A 19270-nucleotide genomic window follows, 5' to 3' on the forward strand; every position below is an offset into this window, starting at 1 on the left:
AATTGAATGGCGACGCTAGCGGTATATTATTATTACACCAATTATCCCGTGCAACCACACAATACTTGAATCTCTCCACACCCCCGCCCAAACACCTGGCGCACCCCCCTAAGTAAGCTTGTATGTGGTCATATAATCCTTGGTGCCGAGGGCCTTAAAGAGACACCCCACATTCTTACCAAAACCACAGTGGACAATACATATATTACACAGATATACACATGAATATCATTCCTCATACATAAACATTATAGGAAATCAAGATAATGTTCCGTGCAATAATAAATGTAAAGGAACACTTAAATTAATGTGACGGTGTCACATGGTTACTGTAAAGAAGCATTAGGGAGTTCACATAAAAAGCATCCAAATGAGTATAACATGAAGTCCATGCGTATGGTTACTATAATAATAATAATAATAATAATAATAATAATAATAATAGCACCCAAAAAGCATCCAAAGCACTGCCAACAGCCTGGCTGGCACTGATAAAAAAGAACTTAATGTATTCCATCAAACTTATTTGAAGATGATGCCAAAGGTAGCTGCTCATAGAAACATACAGTACCTCTAAAAGTCTCATTGTTGCACAGTGTTGCTTTAATTATGGAGTCATGCTAACAAGCTAACAGCCAAGAGATGTGTAGCCTATACTGCAAAACCAACAACAGCACATCTGGTAGTAATAAAGGTGCCTAACTTATGTATTTTAGAAATACACTTGCCCATGATGTTCTTTGCATGTCTTTAAGCAAAAGTGAGGGTAAGGCTGTGCCTGTCAGTTGGAATCCTCCGGAACATCTTTCACTGAGCCCTTAGCGGCTCCTGAGCAGAGAGTAATTAGGCTACTTGTCGCAACACCACCCCGGTCAACACGCCGTCTAGTCAAAGACATACTGCAGTCTCAGGCATGCGGCCAGAGAAGGACCATTGTGGCCGTCCACATCCTCAGTGATTAACCTCCTTTTAACTTACTGCGCTTAATGAAGATGAGCTTAATCAGGCCATACTGCTGCATAGGTCAAGGGATTCTTGAATGGAAAGAAACACTATTCTTTCCAAATACTATACATCACTGAGCATAGTATGTTATTAAAACCTTGTGAGAGATGACATGCCCGTAGTGTATCTCTGTGGAGAGCTAGTCCCAATAGGCAAATATTAGGTATCCAACAATAAGGCGGGGATCACATTAGCCAGCGGCAAGCAGCAGCGGCAAACGTAACGCAACGCTCAGACCATAATAAGTTTTGTCTCGTTCCTAAGTAACACACAACGGTTTGTCAATTGAATACGCTCACGTTGCACTTTGAAAGTTGAACCAAGTTCAACGCTCAGCATTGCTCAACGCTAGCGTTACGCCAGCGTTGCCACCACTCCACTGCCGAAACATAGAGAACAATAGGAAACCTGCCGCTTGCCGCTGGCTAATGTGATCCCCGCCTAATAGGCCTATGTTATACTACGTTGAACAACATTCAGAGTGTTAATATTTTTAGATCTAACAGTGCATGAGGCAGCATCCATAATAGAGGGCGTAACCGTGCCAGTGGAGGTCCATCCGCTCGGCTATGCTGTGTACTGTAGTAGCCATCTAAGCCCCAGGTCTTCTCTCCGCTCTGTGGTGTCCTCGGCTCACTTTACCTGTTTAGGAGTCTGTGCAGTCTCTTCTCCTCCCTGCTGGAGCACATTAGGATGTAGCCTAGCGCATGTTTTATTCATAGGCACTGATCTCTTACTCCTCTTTGTTTACTTCTGAGGAAGTTTAACGGCAACTTTCAGAGCTGTTAGAATTATGCCGTATGGTATCACAAGTCTCTATGGAATAGAGGGTCTGTTATGTTCTAACAACAACATCAATCAATTTTATCAAAGAAATTCTAGCCTAGCCTACTTCTGTAGCCATAGATAGCATTGACTGCAATTTATGAAATGCTGGTTCACTGTGATTACAAAAGTGTTACATGTACTCCAACAATATGTTGCTTGTAAGCTAGAATTACTTTGAAACATTTGGAATATTGAATTGAATCATATCACAAAATCGCAATCACATTATCTGTCAGAAAAATTTGATAATTTCCCAAATCGTGCAGCCTTACTATTTACCTGTGAGATATACAAAGTAAGACCAGCGTCCTCAGTGTCACCCTTTATGCCTTATACAAAGCCACACACACACACACAGACCCAAGGGACCGATATTACTCTAATTAGGGGTTTGCACGGCGTGTCATCAGATCTGGACGTCGCCATATTGGAGATACTCGCCTCATTAGAAAGCATTAGGCACTGAAGTAAATCCCTAACATCGTCAAGGAAAATGGTTAATTATTGCTTAGGTTGTGTTTTATGTGTTTTAGGTTGCACCAATAGGTCAGACTGAGAAAAACATCTGGTCTTTCAAAAGTTATTAAAAAACCAGGGAGAAAGGAGATGCCAGAAGTTATCAGAGGAAGGGGGGCGCTTGTGGTTGAACTTAGTACTTCGTCTCCCTGCGCTGCCAATAAACCGTAATTTCTCGAAATATCGCACCTTTTCTTGTGGTCCAAGTCCTGCCCTATATGCCTTTGCATCTTAGACACATTTTGATGAGCTTTTCTGTTGTTTAGACACGGCTACAATCACGTAAGATATCCAAAGTGCATAATACTCCATTGTACTTCATTCACTGAGTATCGCCAATATGGCCGTGCGTGCTGGGTTACCATGGTTACCGGCCAGAATGTGACGTCCGTGCAAACCCCTAATATGGTGTGTGTGTTTTAGTGTGATATGTGTTTCATTTTTTGTGTGTGGGGACGTTCATAGCAGATAGAAAGGTGGTGATGTGACCACAGACCACACACTCTTTCTATGTGTCCCTCTCTCTGTTTCTCTGTCTCTGTCTCTTCCTCTTTGTTATCTGTCTCTCAGTGTAACTCTGACTTGCTCTTTCCCCATTATCTCTCCCCCATGATCTGTCTTGTCTCTTTCTTTCTATGTCTGGCTTTATCTTTTTTTCCCCTCAACATCTGTGAGTATATCTGCCTGTTTTCTCTCTTCCTCTTTTTCTTTCTCTCTCTCTCTCTCTCTCTCTCGTTATTTCTCTCTCTCTCTCTCTCTCTCTCTCTTTTTTCTCTCTCTTGCTCTGCCTCTCTTTCTTTCTCTCTCTCTCTCTCTCTTTCGTTCTTTCTCTTTCTTTCTCTGTCTCTTCATCTGTCCAGCTATCGCTGCACCGCTGCTACTGTGTTTTCTCTCTTCTGTTGCTTTTTGTCGTCTGAGCGGCAGCAACTCAGTGGCAGATGGTAGCCTCTCCCAAAGTCCTCTCAATCCACTGTGGCCCGTCACACTGTCCGCCTGCTGGGATCAGAGGGCTATGGTTTTTAGTTCAGACCCATTTATCCAGATGTTTACCGCATCTCCACCGTAATGCAGCGATGGTGAACATGTGCATGACCTCAAATTGACTGATAGTCTCTCTGTCTTTCAGAGATATTTTTTATAAATGTTATGGGACTTAGAAGAGAACAAATGCAGCTGTATGATATTTCATCCCATTAAACAATAAAATCAGCTACCAATGCACTCACTATTTACACAGTAGCATAAATACAGTATATAAACTGTCTTTGAACACTAATGAATGATTTCTATAGGACAATATGTTTTACATACAGTATACATATTGTCTGTCTTTCTATACATATTGCCAAGAAATTATCTACTTAATGCATAGGAAAATGAATGTTTATTCAGGGTGTGAACTTGACTTGATAGAATTGGTTTGAATAATTTCATCCAAAGCATTGCACTGCTTTATGAAGCCAGTTAATGTAACACATGCCATATGTTTACTGTATTTTCTAGCTTCACCATAAACAATAGAGAGACGTTTTTCTCCAACTCCACACGGAGCCGAATCGTTCATCACGTCCTTCAGCGCACAAAGTATGAGGATGGCAAATCTAAGATGGGTAAGAGCTGCATCATTTAATCACCAGCATCCTCTCTCCCTGAAACATACCCCGCCACACTGCTGTAAGCCAGACTCCCATCAACCATAACCCACAGTATTCACCCACCACTTCGTACACACACACTTTACTTGAATTTCCCCTGGGGATCAATAAAGTATCTATCTATCTATCTATCTATCTATCTATCTATCATACTGTGTACACACATACTCTCTCACACACTCTCTCTCCTGAGTTGAGCTATTGGTCACCTGGAATTGCAATTGGAAGTTAAGGAGGTGGTTGACAAAATGCAGGGTCCATCACATCAGTCCTATCTAATCTACATGTGCGTATCCCACGTTGTCCCATATCACCGCCATCTCCTGCCGTCCCTCAGAGTTAGAATGAAAAATGCAGCTTTTATGTTTGAATGGCTCCGGTGCACGATCGCCGCCTACGCAGTGATTTCCTGTAGACACCCCTGCCATGCACAACAGGTCCTTAGCTAAAGACCTTGCCAAATGTGCTTTGACTCTTATCTTAACAACAAAGAGGCTGAATTTGGTTATGCTGTTTCTTGTGCAGGCTTGTAAGAACTGATAAAATTATAAACAGTTCTAGCCCCGTTTCACTGCTGTTGTGATAAATAAATCTCTTGATTCTCTTGAATCTGTAAAGAACCGTGACTGTGCTTGTTGAGCCAGCTCTTTCGCTGGGTAATGAGAGAGGACTCGTTGGCTACCCTGGGCAGATCATTGTGAGTTGACCGCTGTTGTAGCTCCTATCCCACAGACTCTCTGTCAGTCTCGTCCTTTGATTTGCCTCCTTTCGGCATTTATGGTTCAGCAGTGTCAGCCCAGTTTAGCGTTGTGTAGTGTAATTACACCAGCATTCTTCTCTCCTCTCCCACTTTCCTCAACTTTCTCTCTTCTCTTCTCAGTCTCACGCTTCTCTCCTCCTTTCCTCCCTTTCCTTCTCCCTCTCTCTCTCTATCTCTTTCTCTTTCTCCCTCTCTCTCTCTATCTCTCCCTCTCTTTCTCCCCCCCCTCTCTCTCTCCTCTCTCTCTCTCTCTCTCTCTCTCTCTCTCTCCTCTCTCTATCTCTCCCTCTCTCTCACCCCCTCCCTCTCTCTCTCTATCTCTCTCTCTTTCTCCCTCTCTCTCTCTCTCCCCTCTCTCTCCCCCCCTCTCTCTCTCCCTCTCTCTCTCTATCTCTCTCTCTCTCTCCCTCTCTCTATCTCTCCCTCTCTCATTTGATTCTCTCTTGGCCTTCCTCCACCTCTACTCAAATCCCCCTCCTGTCAGGCCTGCTTGTGACATGCCTCACTGATTAAAGTTGGTCCTTGGAAGGCCCTTAATATTTTAATACTGGTGTCCAGTGGTCGGAGGAGGTCAGACCTCCCGCACGCACAGCGAACACAAATCCCCCAGGAAATCCCTCCGCCGGCTGCTCCTGCTGTGACTCCAATAGGTCTGCCCTTTGTCATTCCCATCACACACACACACACACACACACACACACACACACACACACACACACACACACACACACACACACATACACACACAGAGACGTGTTTGTGTCTGATATCATGATGGCAGCCCACATCCATAATCACTTCCTCTGTCCTGTGATACACTCTGAGTCATCCTGTCCATCATTCTCAGTATAAATGTCAGTGTCCTGTGGTCTGCTGTTGGAGCGGGCAGTGCTCATTGTTTGTTTGTGTATGGAGATGCTGTTTGTGCTAGCTGGACTCTGCAGTAGCAGATAGTGTAGCCAAGTGAAGTGATTCAGTGTTCCAGTGAAAAAAGTTCTGCTTGACAACAGCTACTTGACTAATACTACTGTACAGCTGTAGTCTTGTTTCTTTTCTGTGTGTTTATGTGTGTGTGCATGAGTGTGTTTGTCTCTGTGTGTGTAAGTGCTCAGTATGACTCTGTACCTCTTTGTTGTAAGCTTGTTTTGTCAGGATTTGTGATTTGTGTGTGTCTTTGTGTGTGTGTGTGTGTGTGTGTGTGTGAGAGAGAGAGAGAGAGAGAGAGAGAGAGAGAGAGAGTGTGTGTGCATGTGTGAGTGTGTCTTCTTTCAGGGTGTCTCTTAGGTTAATTTTGCATATATTTTCTTTTCTGTTTGTGTATACTTTTGAGTGTGTTTTGTGTGCATGTATGTCTGTGTGTGTGCGCATGTGGGCGTGTGTGTGCGTGTGCATGCGTGTGCGTTTGTGTGCATGTGTGTGTGTTGGGCAGTCACGTCTCCTCCATTTCTCTACAGTGCCACCACTCTGTTGTCTGTCACTGCTTAATTATTATGGTCAGCGAGGCCTGATGTTGATTGTCCAATCGGTCAGTTCCTGGGAAGGTGCGTAGCCTAACTGCTGTATGCTGAGTTTGTTATAGGCTAATCATAATGGTCAGCAAGTCTGGATGTTGATTGTCCAGTCGGTCAGTTCCTGGGAAGGTGCGTAGGCTAACTGGGGGCAGCCGTGGCCTACTGGTTAGCACTTCGGACTTGTAACCGGAGGGTTGCCGGTTCGAACCCCGACCAGTAGGAACGGCTGAAGTACCCTTGAGCAAGGCACCTAATCCCTCACTGCTCCCCGAGCGCTGCTGTAGCAGGCAGCTCATTGAGTCGGGATTAGTGTGTGCTTCATCAAAAGAGGGATCAAAAGAGTATACTTATACTTAACTGCTGTATGCTGAGTTTGTTATTGGCCACACAGTCAGTGCAAATTAAATTCCAATGAACATGAGTCCAGACAGATTCAGTGTGAAGGGTGAAGCACTTCTGCAGAGGGCAGAGAGTAGAAGAAAGCAGCCTATGGAAAACAGTGGGGGAGACAAGAAAAAGAAAAAAGGAGAGAGAGAGAGATGACAGGAAAGAAAGAAGTGAAAGAAAGAAAGACAGAAGAAGATATAAAGAGATGAAAGAAAATAATGAAACAGAGAAAGGGGGGATGAAAAATATGAAAGAAATAGAGAGGTAAAGTGAGAGAAGGAGAAGTGAAAGATGGATAGACAGAGGAAGACAGCAAAAGTAATTAACTGGTACACTTAATAGGTTTATTCCACTGTATTAAAGAGTAACAAGGTTGTAGCAGCACAGCTGTTACATTTACACTGAAGACAATGGGGCCTTGACTGGAGCTAAGAATGGTTTGGATATCAAATCTATCATGACTAGATTTACCCCATCCAGCAGGTCTCAGGTCAGCTTTTTGCCTCTGATTAAAATTTAGGCAAATTGGCAAAGTTTTGTAAAAGCACTCAGTATTACAATGTAACAACTATATGTAGGTACCCACAAATACATAATGCAAGTACAATGATAGTACCTAATAGTACATGTTGTTACACAGGTTGTACCACTGTACCTAATTAGGTAGGTACACTGTAACAGCGACACATTAAAATAAAGTGTTACCGTATTTCTATTACTTTCTCAATGACAGACTGTTAAAGTAGGGACGATTTAAAATAGAAATCCAAGCACACACAAAAGCCTTTCTCTGTTGGAGAGTTACTCAGCAGTTCACACCTCTGTTCTCTCTTGTTGAGTGAAAATTTGTTTCTAAATATTATCACTTACCATATTCCCAACACCACAAGGCAAGCATAACCAAGATTGTGCAAATTAATTGAATATTGTTTGTCTATATGTAAACCATTGATCTAAATATGGATACAATGTTCTAAATGGGTAAATGTTGATGCAAAATAACAAATGTAAATTAGTGAAAACAGTGGAAGCATTTCTTTAATGAAAATTAGATAAAGGTTGTTCCTTTTAGCCATTTGACCTACCCAATTAGAACACTTTGAAGAAGTTTTAATGTAACTGTTTTCCAAGTATTGCAGCAACATCAACTCCAGCTGAATGAATGAATATAATCAGTATGGTAATAATGTGCTCTTTCTCCTGTGTGTGTGTTTGTTCTGTTATTAGGAATCAATAGGTTACTGAGCAACAGCACTTATGAGGCAGCGTTTCCCCCACATGAGGTAATCAGGCCATCACACACACACACACACACACACACACACACACACACACACACACACACCAGTAAGACTGGTCACATAAAAGGCCATGTAGTGATACAACAGTTTCACCAGACACTCTCTCTCTCTCTCTCTCTCTCTCTCTCTCTCTCTCTCTCTCTCTCAGACACACACACACACCCACACATACACTCTCTCTCTCTCAGACACACACATACACTCTCTCTCTCTCGGACACACACACTCTAACTAATTAGACTGGTCACAATCATTAAAACAGTGGAACTGTGGTGTGGGTGACGGCGTCCCGGACACATATGGGTTCAGGTGCCCAGGGTTCGGTTGAGTTCCGACCCACAGTCTTTTCCCGGTCCCAGGTCCTCGTCTCTCTCTCCGACCCGCTTATGTGTTGTATGTGTGTCTGAGACTGTGAAGGTCAGGTGAGGTCAAACTGTCAACTTTAATGGCTGTTTCTGTTCTCCACTGGTTGGTTTTGACAGGGCGGCTACAAGAGCAGACACCCCATAAAGACACATGGGGCCCAGAACCACAGACACCTGCTGTATGAGAGATGGGCACGCTGGGGCATCTGGTACAAGTACCAGCCTCTGGATCTCATCAGGTCAGACCAGCACCACAAGGCCTCAGGGACCTGTCTTAACATTACTGGAACAGTATGACAGTCATGTTTGTGGGTTTGGGTTGGGCTAGGACGTCCCCACATCTGTGATTTGGCTGTATGCGTTTAGATGCTTTTATACATAGGTGTTACTACCATCTAATTGAGATTGATGTTTTTTTTTTTTTTATTTCAATTTACATTCAATCATTCATTCTCTGCTCCAAAGCAATTCCCAATGGAGCGTTCAGCATTCAGGCATTGGCAAGCAATGAATATTGTTACTGTGCAGACAAATTGAGCAAGAGAGGGTCCTTATGGTCATGAATTTGAACATGTTAATTTGTACAATCCCCTTACTCCATTTACTCTCTTCCCTCATTTGATTTTCAAATGTTTTGGTGGCAATCACATTTCTGCCTGCCACTCTACTCTCTTGCTTTGAAAGAACTATGATGTTGTCAAGTGTGGAGTGATCACTAGCAGTGAAGAGTCCGTATGGGGGTTGTGCCAGGATATATCCACTCAAGGAATGAAAATTAAACAACCAACCGGTCCGAACTAGACCTGATCAGCCGAACATTATACCTCATCAGCTAACACTAGCTTTAGACCTGATCAGTCAAACATTATACCTCATCAGCTAACACTAGTTTTAGACCTGATCAGTCAAACATTATACCTCATCAGCTTAATCTAGCTTTAGACCTGATCAGCCACATTATACCTCATCAAATAACTCTAGCTTTAGACCTGATCAGCCACATTATACCTCATCAAATAACTCTAGCTTTAGACCTGATCAGCCACATTATACCTCATCAAATAACTCTAGCTTTAGACCTGATCAGCCAAACATTATACCTCATCAAATAACTCTAACTTTAGACCTGATCAGCCAAACATTATACCTCATCAGCTAACACTAGCTTTAGACCTAATCAGCTGAACACTAAACCTCATGTGGAATCTCTAACATTAGCCTTTATCTTCTGCGTGGCCCAATCTCTACCTCTCTTTCCTCCTCTCTCCCTCCCTCCTTTTCTTCCTCTCTCTCTCCCTCCCTCCCTCTTTTCTCTGTCTCTTCATCCAGACGGTACTTTGGGGAGAAGATTGGCCTGTACTTTGCGTGGCTTGGCTGGTATACCGGCATGTTGATTCCTGCCGCTCTGGTGGGCCTCTTTGTCTTCCTCTATGGCCTCTTCACCATGGACTCCAGTCAAGTCAGGTCTGTCCACGCCACAGCACACACAACACACAACACGGCACACACAACACAGCACACACAACACACTCTGTGAATAATTATTATTACAATAATTATTACAAAAAAATTCTGTGGAAATGCATGGATTCCAGTTGCTGCTACTGGAAGCAACTGGAATCCATGCATTTCCACTGAATTATTTTTGGAATCTGATTCCTTATCATACCTGTTCATTCATACTCGTCGCTCGACTTATCGTGACTAAATTCAAGATGGCAGCGAACGGTAAACTTTCTCAAGGTACTGTCTGTATAAATCATCTTGTAAATAAACTACCAGTGCTTTTTCAAAGTTCTCAATGTCTCGTTTTAAATGTCAAGGCCCTCAGAAGTCTACCAATGAAGTATGGAGCTACTTTGAGCCTCGTAAATAGTGTAAAACAGTGATTTATTTGCATGGCTAGGCCGATGCCCGAGGCACCCCCATCGAAAAACTGTTGGTAGCATCGGCTAACCCTGCCAGATTTCTGAGTGCAGGGACAAGCCGAGATGAGCTATGAGACATAAGTTCACACTCGGTATCATGTTTCAACACACTTTAGGTCAATATCACACCAGAATTCTCCTTTAACACTGGAACAACACGGCACACACAACACACAACACGGCACACCAACACACAACACACAACACACAACAAGCACACACAACAAGCAACACGTCACACCCAGTCTCTAATATGGGGAGTGATGAACCTGCTGTTCATGCGCTATAAACACTATACAGTCATGCACTGGGATGTTGAGCTGCAATATTACATTTGCCGAATTGGCATAATTAATGTGTTACTGTAGGAAGAAGCACAGGTCAATAAACCATGGGTTACATTTTTATATGTAACATAGAAATATATATATCTTTTTATATTACTTTTATTGTGTATGTTACATAAATTAGGCGATGACTCAAAAAACAACAGAATATATGCCTCAAAGTTCCACATCCACATCAAAGAAAAAAAAAAAATGGCCGCACAGCTACCATGTGTGATTCAACCTAATAATACTCTCTACTTCATAACAGTATTATCTCAGACTTTGAAAGACGGCCAGCTGGCTCTGTCAGTGTATGACAGAGTGTGCCACAGTGATGAGTTGTTGTTGTCAGGACTCATTCCATGGCACCTAACCCCACCAGACGGGTCCTGCGTCTGGAGTCGGTCTGGCCCTGAACTGGCTGTCATCTGTCTCTGATCTGGCACACATCTTGTGGGTCAGTGTCAGACAAGTGTGGAGTTCTTTCAAGAGTTTATTGTTCTTTGGGAACGCACATCTTCTGCTGAGAGTAACCAAAGTCCAAGTGCACTTTTGGGGGAAATAGCAATTGAAAAATCTAAAATCAAATAATGAACATATGAAATTAATTTTCATATTATTGTAGTTTTCAAGGTTGCTTTATTAGGTCCCCCAAGAGAGAAATTTGTTTTGGATAAGGACAAAAGTTGCCACAACACTCAGTACATAAACATCACAGGACCTAGCACATTCAATACAAATAAAATAGCATAAAATATACATTGTGCATGGGCGCACATTCACAACCATCCAGGTCTAGTCCTGCTGCTGTTAGGGAGAAGGACACATGTTCTGCTCAGATGACACTGTCAGAGGGTCTATCACTGATTAAACACTTGCTTCCGGCCTGCTGCTTTATATGCCACACTTATTCCAAGCTCTTCAACCTGAAATGTGATGATTGTTCTAATGTACAAATGTCATATAAGAATGTCATGGTAAATAATAAATCGCTTATAGTATACACAATTAACATTTTTAAATGTAAAGGAAAATAATGTAAATTATGTAATTTACACCTATGTTGCATGCATTGATAGATAGATAGATAGATAGATAGATACTTTATTGATCCCCAGGGGAAATTCAAGTTGTTGATGTTTTTGTTTGTATGTGTGTGTTTTTAGCAAAGAGATCTGTGAGGCGAACACCACAATAATGTGTCCAATGTGTGAGGAGAACTGCAGCTCATGGAAACTCAGTGATAGCTGTGTGTATGCCAAGGTTAGTGAGCTTCCTAACACACACCTGTGTGTGTGTGGGTGTGTGTGTGTGTGTGTGTTTGTGTGTGTCTGTGTGTGTGAGATGTTTAATCAGCGATACACATGAGTGGGTGGGAACAGGTTGCTAAGTAACATTAGACATGTTAGAGAATTCACAAAAGTTCTGTCACCTCACACACCAGGCTGTATGTACATGTAGGTCTATCAGTATCAGTGCCCTCAAACACCTTAATATGTATGTATAAGTTCAGTCGGCCTCTCCAAAGATGATCATAACCTAAATCTTAGTATTTGTCAGTTAGACACTTATATACAGAGGTAACTAACTACAGTGGCACTCCCCCTGGTGCAGCATGGAGTTCAGAGGTAACTAACTACAGGGGCACTCCCCCTGGTACAACATGCAGTTCTGAGCCTTGCTCAGGGGCACAGTGGTTGCAGCCCCAGGGATCGAAGTCAAACTCCTCTAGTGTTCCATATAGAAGCCCAGGCCCCTAACCTCTATACTAAAACAGATAGTCCCGTCCTTGATTATGATTGGCTGAACTGTCTATAGTGCCCGACCCAAGCCCCCCGCCATGGGTAGAGGGGGCTGTATCCTGATCCCAAACAGACAGCTGTGTATCCATTCTCACAGATGAGCCACCCGTGTGTCTCTGACAGTGAGCACCCAGGGAGCCTGAGAGAGGGATCTGTTATGCGCTGGTCGTGTGTCTGTGGGTGGCAGAATAATCAACATTCCTCACAGAGGCTTATATTCATACGAGATGGTGATAAGCGTTGCAACTATGGTACCACTGACATACAACATGATTTGTGTCTTGTGTTACGTCATTATTTGTGTTGACACAGAGATAATATTACTATTCATGAGGTCCGTGATCAGCCTCATAATGTGAGAGCTGTACTGATATCCTTTAATGTAATGTATCACTGACCTCCATCCATGGATTAGAGGAAATAGGATTACTCAATGTTGACAGTAGGAAACAGTAAGATTGCTGTTGGTTACTGTAAACTGGTGAAAAAAAAATGTCCACCACTTTTGCTCGATTTCATTTCTAAATGAACTGCATTGCACTGACTGTGTGTGTGTGTGTGTGTGTGTGTGTGTGTGTGTGTGTGTGTGTGTGTGTGTGTGTGTGTGTGTGTGTTCATCTTCTTTTTCCATTTTTCAAGGTGACTCATCTTTTTGACAACGGAGGAACTGTGTTCTTTGCTATATTTATGGCAATATGGGGTGAGTGCATGCATCGTGTTGAGACCCTATTGAATCTTTATGACTACAGTTAAAGGTACACATGCAGCAGGATGCAGTGGGATGGGAGTCGCTGACTGAGAGAGAAATGAGATAGAGACACTGACAAAGAGGAGAGACCAATCAAATAAAACTAAATATAATACAAAAATAAAATACATAAGGTCCATGTTTACTCATTCACTAAATTTAGCATAATTTGTAGGAACATAATGTGCTCCTTATTATGGGAGTAAAACAAAACAGTGGGAGGATAGGTCAGTTACATCAGCATATAAATAGCCTATAATGATGTAAACAGCATCATCGCTACTACTGGCATAACACACAGTATTTTCCAAACAATTCCATGTGTGTGCATGAGCATGTAATTGCCTTGAATTAATGATGACTAATAGAGTCTATTGCATTTAATTGACTGTTCAATAAATCAGTAGGTGTTGAATGGAAAAGTGCTAGGGCTTGGAAGCTACCAAATAACCCCCAGCACACACACACATGTGCACGCATACACCAACCCCCCCCCCACCACCACCACCACCACCACCACACACACACACACACACACACACACACACACACACATACACACACATATGCATGCATGCATGCGTGCACACGCACACACTGTGTTAGCATCTGTGGCATCCCAGTGCAAAGAACATCAGGGGCCTATTTGGCCACCTCCCCAGACAGCCTTAGGCTTCATTAACAGAATTACATAATTATCAACAGCACTGACTCCAGGCCCAGAGAAACCCAAATGACCCTGAACACTCACACTGCAGCTTTGTACTCTCAGATGACCTCTGTTAACTCCAGTCCCACGATAACAAGCCTGTATTATGATAGTAATAATAACTTATAACTCCAATAACAATTATAATAATTACAACTATGATCATTCCAGTCTTATAGCTCCAGTTAATCCTTTATAATAATATGTGATAATAAGCGTGATATAAAATCACTAAAGCCTCAGTTCATAAACTCATAAAGCTTCTGTAAGCTAGGTACACAAAAACACCAGCATTAGATGGATAGATAGATACTTTATTGATCCCCAAGGGGAAATTCAAGACTACAGAAAATACTCATACAGTCCTTACATTCCATTGGACCTTGCAACACTCTCATCTTCCTCAGACTTTCACACAGTAGCCACAAAAACATGTGACATTCACATGTGACCTTCTCAAGTACTCTTCCATCAGCAGCCTCCCAGGTGGACCGGGGAAGAAAATGGGGTCTGCCCCGAGGTCAGGGAACTGATGTTGATATCCTACACACACACACACACACACACACACACACACACATACACACACACACACACACACACACACACACACACACACACACACACACACACAAACACACACACTCATACACACACAAACACACAGCGTTTGGACATTTGATGTGACTGGGCAGCCCTAGACCCAGTGCTGCAGCAGCAGTCGGCGATCCGCCAGCTCAAGAGCTCTACAGCAAGAGAGTGGCGCTCCTTTGAGCATGCAGCCAAAAGCACTGCCCCAGAGTAGACACACAGCTATCAACAGCATAACAGCAGCAGCCGTGGCAGTAGAGACCCTGGCTCAAACTCGCTCGAGTCAGATGGAGGGAACTAGAACAGGCATTGTAGTTCAGGAAGAGCCCTTCAGGCCCTACGGAGCTCTCTGGGAATAACAGGGGGAACTATGAGAGATAGTTGTGTGTGGTTCAGGCATAATGTGATATCTGGGAAGATTCCTCATCTCGGTCTCTCTCTGTCTCTCTTTCTCTTTCTCTCTCTCTCTCTGTCTCTCTCTTTCTCATAAACACACCCACCGTCTCTCTTTAAAAGTGGGTCAAGCTATATTGAAACTGCTGTTTGTGTGGCAGGCTACAGGGACTAGTTCAGAAACTCTAGCAGTCACGTGATGCCATTCCTCTCTGTGCTCCCCAGTATGTATGCAATTCCGTGAGAAAAAGAAAGCTCTACTGTAGAATGCATGTCACATTTCTTGTAGACATCAGCCATGGCTGAATGTTGAATGATGCTTTTATGCCTTTGTAATAACTTTGGGATGTGGTAGCCTGTGGTAGCATATGTAACTGTGTGTTCAAATTGAAAAGCAGAAGCTGACATTTGTGCACACATTTGCATCCAGAGGATTTTATATTCACTGGTGTATAGGAGTTCTGTACTCACGATAAGAGGCACTATCTATCTCATGAATTAGCCTCATGATTTACCATTCATTTCTTTTTATCTCAGAGACCACAGAATATCATGATGACTAGTCTGCTCAACCAAAGGTGACATCTACAACGTTAAATATGGAGCACAAAACCCCTATGACCTGTTCTAACCCCTGATCTCTGTAGGTCTTTTTCGAGTCTTACCCCTTTAGATTGTGCTTATGTGGGTATCCTTCTCTGTGACTGCTACAGCCACGGTGTTCCTGGAGTTCTGGAAAAGGAGAAGGGCAGAGCTAACGTATGACTGGGACCTAATCGACTGGGAGGAGGAAGAGGTAGGAAATAGTGTGCAACAGAATCCTCTAATGTTAACATACTCTCCCAGACAGGACCTGGGCCCTCTGATGTTAGTATACTCTCCCAGACAGGACCTGGACCGTGAAATGTTAGTATACTCTCCCAGACAGGACCTGGACCCTCTGATGTTAACATATTTATTCAGACAGGACCTGGACCCTCTGATTTCAGCATACTCTCCCAGTACAAGGATCATGTAATGTTAGCATGTTCTTTCTGATGGCATTATCCAAAGCCAAAGCGACTTATGTCAAATATTATAATACAAGTCCCAGTCTCCAGTGAACAACTCTGGGTTAAGTGCCTTGCTCAAGGGTACAATGGTGGCAGCCGGGAAATGAACCCACAGCTTTTCTGGCTACTGCATCCTTTGGCACAGTGCCACCACTGCCCCAGCTCTAATGTTAGCTTACTCTCCCAGGCAATATAATGGTGTTATATTAGTGTTCCCTACCTGATAACCTCTAATGTTAGCATGCTCTAGTGAATGATACAAGGATCCTCTGTTATTGAACACTCAGATCTGAGACACTCAGAGATGTTCCCATTGTCAGAATTGGTTTCCAGGATGTTAGACAGTTTTTGGCTTTGGATGTAAATGTATCTTGCTACTGCCCTTGTACTGTACTGTATATAGTTGTCAGAGTGTCTGCGAATTTGAAATATGTAGGAAGTGTGTTGTATTTTTTGGGGTCGATATAAGAGGAGAATCATGAAGAAACAGACTTCAAATGATGTTGTGCCAAACATCCGGTGCATCTCATGCAGTGCATAACAGGGCAGAATTCTCTTGCCATGTTCTGTTTATGACCTGTATGAATGAACAGATAGAATGGATATGAATAAGTTATGACTTCCACACATATAATTCTCATGGTACTACTGGTGTTAACATGCAATGGTTTCTATTTTAAAACCATGTTTCACTGATCTGGCTTTGAAAAGAAATATTGTCCCCTTAGAATTAAAGGGTTCTATCTACGTTCTGAGTAGTTCTGAGATATTGAGCTTCAAAGTCTTAGAATTCCATAGACTTATACTGATAAGTGGAACAAACCTCTTCAGATATAATGTCCAAAAATGTATACAACTACAAGAAACACCTCACCTCATCTTCTTAAGGTGTCACAGAATAAGAATATGTAAATAACTCAATTTTGACAAAAATGTCAGATAGAACCTTATAATTCTAAGGGGACGATATCTCCTCCTACCTTTCTTGAAGCAATTCTGAAATATAAGTCTCACTAAATGTATACATTTTACTGGGATCCCACGTGTCTTAATTTGATTGGTTATGTCTGTTATTTCACACACCATTTTTTGAGGCGGACCCTTTGGTCTGGCAGCTTTCAGTGTGGGATGATAATTAGAGAACAGAGTTACATAGCAGAATTTAATCGCTGAATTTAATGAGATTTTTTTTTAAATCTCTAATATAATATCAAATGCAGTATAATGTAGTGTTGGTCAGTCAGCTCATGAACACCTTAATAAATAAAAACCTCTTATGGTTGTGTGGGGCATTTTCTTAATGTGTAGAAGTAGATGCTATTGTCACGTCCCACTGTCTAGGGGTGTTGTGGGACATAGACAAATGATAGGAGACGGCCAAAAGTGGAAGTATAATTCAAAAATATTTATTTACAAAAATTATAAGACTAAGAAAAATATGGACGAACGAAAAATAAGGCTGCCCAAACGAAAGGCCTCCAAAAGTAGGCCCAGGTAATCCCCAGCCTTCTCCTCGACTCTCACTCGGGGACCTGGCAGGAGCGACAGTGACGGCCAAAACCAGAGCGTGTGGCTTGCGCAGCGGAGCAGAGCGGTGTAGCGTGGCGTAGTAGCAGACAACCCAAAATCCAAGAACGCCCCCAAAACCAAGAAACCTCCCGATTGACGTCAGCCAGCACCTTTTATAGTGCCGGCCCAGCAATTAAGCCCCCTGCTGGACAGTCTGAAATGAATAAAACACAAGACACAGAGAGAAACAAGCAGACACAAAAATACACACACAGGGACGTAACACTATCTAATAGATGCTTAATGTTTAGAAGTAGATGCTATCTAGTAGATGCTTAATGTATAGAAGTACAGTAGATGCTATCTGGAAAACAATCTCATAAGTGTTTAGCTTTTATTGATTTGAAGAAAAGAAAAATTACTTGGTGATGAAGCCCATCCTAAGAGTGCTTATAATTTGTGTGTGTGTGTGTGTGTGTGTGTGTGTGTGTAGGAGGAACTACGTCCCCAGTTTGAGGCAAAGTACTCTCGGGTGGAGAGAGTGAACCCTATTTCTGGCAAGCCTGAGCCTTTTCAGCCTTTCACAGACAAACTCAGCAGACTCATGGTGTCCGTGTCCGGAATCTTCTTCATGGTACATGCCACAGAGAAGCAAAACAAAACATCAGCAGTGCTCACTCGGCTGTTGATAAGGCAACCCAGCAATAGGGAAGCCTGCTTGTTGCAGTGCATACTGTACAGTATTGCCCCCTAGTGGATAAAAATGTTTTATGGCTACACATAAAAGACGGCCCAATAAATGGTCATCTTCTGCTTTGCTGTCTTATCAGCCTGTCTGTTTATCTCTTCCTTGCACTGTCTTCCTTTGACATAATATTTCACTTAAATGTCCTGTCTTTGCATGACAAGAGCAAAGAAATCAGTGTTTTACCAAAGCAGTACAATGGAATTACAAGTAGTCAAAATGTAATTAGATCACTGAATACACTCGAGAAGAAAAAAAAATACCTCATGACCTACTCTCTCTGTCTCTTAGATCTCTCTGGTATTGACTGCAGTGTTTGCAGTGGTGGTTTTCCGACTCATCGCCATGGAGAAGTTTGCATCGTTCCAGTGGGAGTTTGTGAAGAAAAACTGGCAGTTTGCAACCTCTGGCACCGGAGTTTTCATCAACTTCATCATCATAATGTCCCTCAATGTGGTGGGTGTCTTTAGTGTGTGGCTTCAGAGCATTGCTTCATTGTTTTTAATACAATCTATGGCTTCATTCAATATCAGTCCTGCCTACAAGATTGAAAAACAAGGCTTTTGCTTTGTTGCATTTGCTTTTCATGGTATTAATTGGTGCAGCAATTCATTTCTTTTCTATTATGCCTTGAAGATACCATCTGAAGTGCTAAATGCATTTGTCTTGGATTTTTAGGTGTATGAAAAAGTGGCATATTTACTCACTAATTTGGGTAAGTGTAAATCTGAACAAACTAGACTAAAGTGTTATGTTATGTTATGTGCCTCTGAAAGATGTTGTCCTTTGTGGTGAAGGATGTTTTTGTGATGATGAGATTTTTGCATTACAGTTGTTGTTGTGGTTGATTCATAGTAATAATGTTGTTATTGTTGTTGTATTGCTGCTGTAGAACACCCAAGGACAGAGTCTGAATGGGAGAACAGCTTTGCCCTCAAGATGTTTCTTTTCCAGTTTGTGAATCTGAACAGCTCCACCTTCTACATCGCCTTCTTCTTAGGGAGGTGAGCAATGGCTCTGCAGAGCCTCTGTGTGCAGGGAAATACTCCACTATAGCTCAGTGAAAGGGCCATCAGAGAATTCATAGGGAAGATGCACCACCCTGCAAACTTCCTGATTAGTATGAGGCATTGTTT

The 19270-nt window shown here is 42.5% G+C and overlaps 1 protein-coding gene across 1 annotated transcript in view; it reads left to right on the forward strand.

Moving 5' to 3' along the window:
* Positions 1–19270, forward strand: part of ano3 (anoctamin 3) — a 75399-nt gene that overhangs the window by 44179 nt on the left and 11950 nt on the right. The window contains exons 8-18 of the mRNA XM_048257073.1: positions 3853–3959; positions 7890–7945; positions 8446–8567; positions 9658–9792; positions 11752–11848; positions 13027–13087; positions 15542–15624; positions 17883–18023; positions 18426–18590; positions 18813–18849; positions 19027–19138. Coding sequence (XP_048113030.1) covers positions 3853–3959; positions 7890–7945; positions 8446–8567; positions 9658–9792; positions 11752–11848; positions 13027–13087; positions 15542–15624; positions 17883–18023; positions 18426–18590; positions 18813–18849; positions 19027–19138 — 1116 coding nt within the window. The remainder of the gene's footprint in view (positions 1–3852; positions 3960–7889; positions 7946–8445; positions 8568–9657; positions 9793–11751; positions 11849–13026; positions 13088–15541; positions 15625–17882; positions 18024–18425; positions 18591–18812; positions 18850–19026; positions 19139–19270) is intronic.

Source organism: Alosa alosa, chromosome 11, assembly GCF_017589495.1.
Source record: "Alosa alosa isolate M-15738 ecotype Scorff River chromosome 11, AALO_Geno_1.1, whole genome shotgun sequence".
Classification (NCBI taxonomy): Eukaryota; Metazoa; Chordata; class Actinopteri; order Clupeiformes; family Clupeidae; genus Alosa; species Alosa alosa.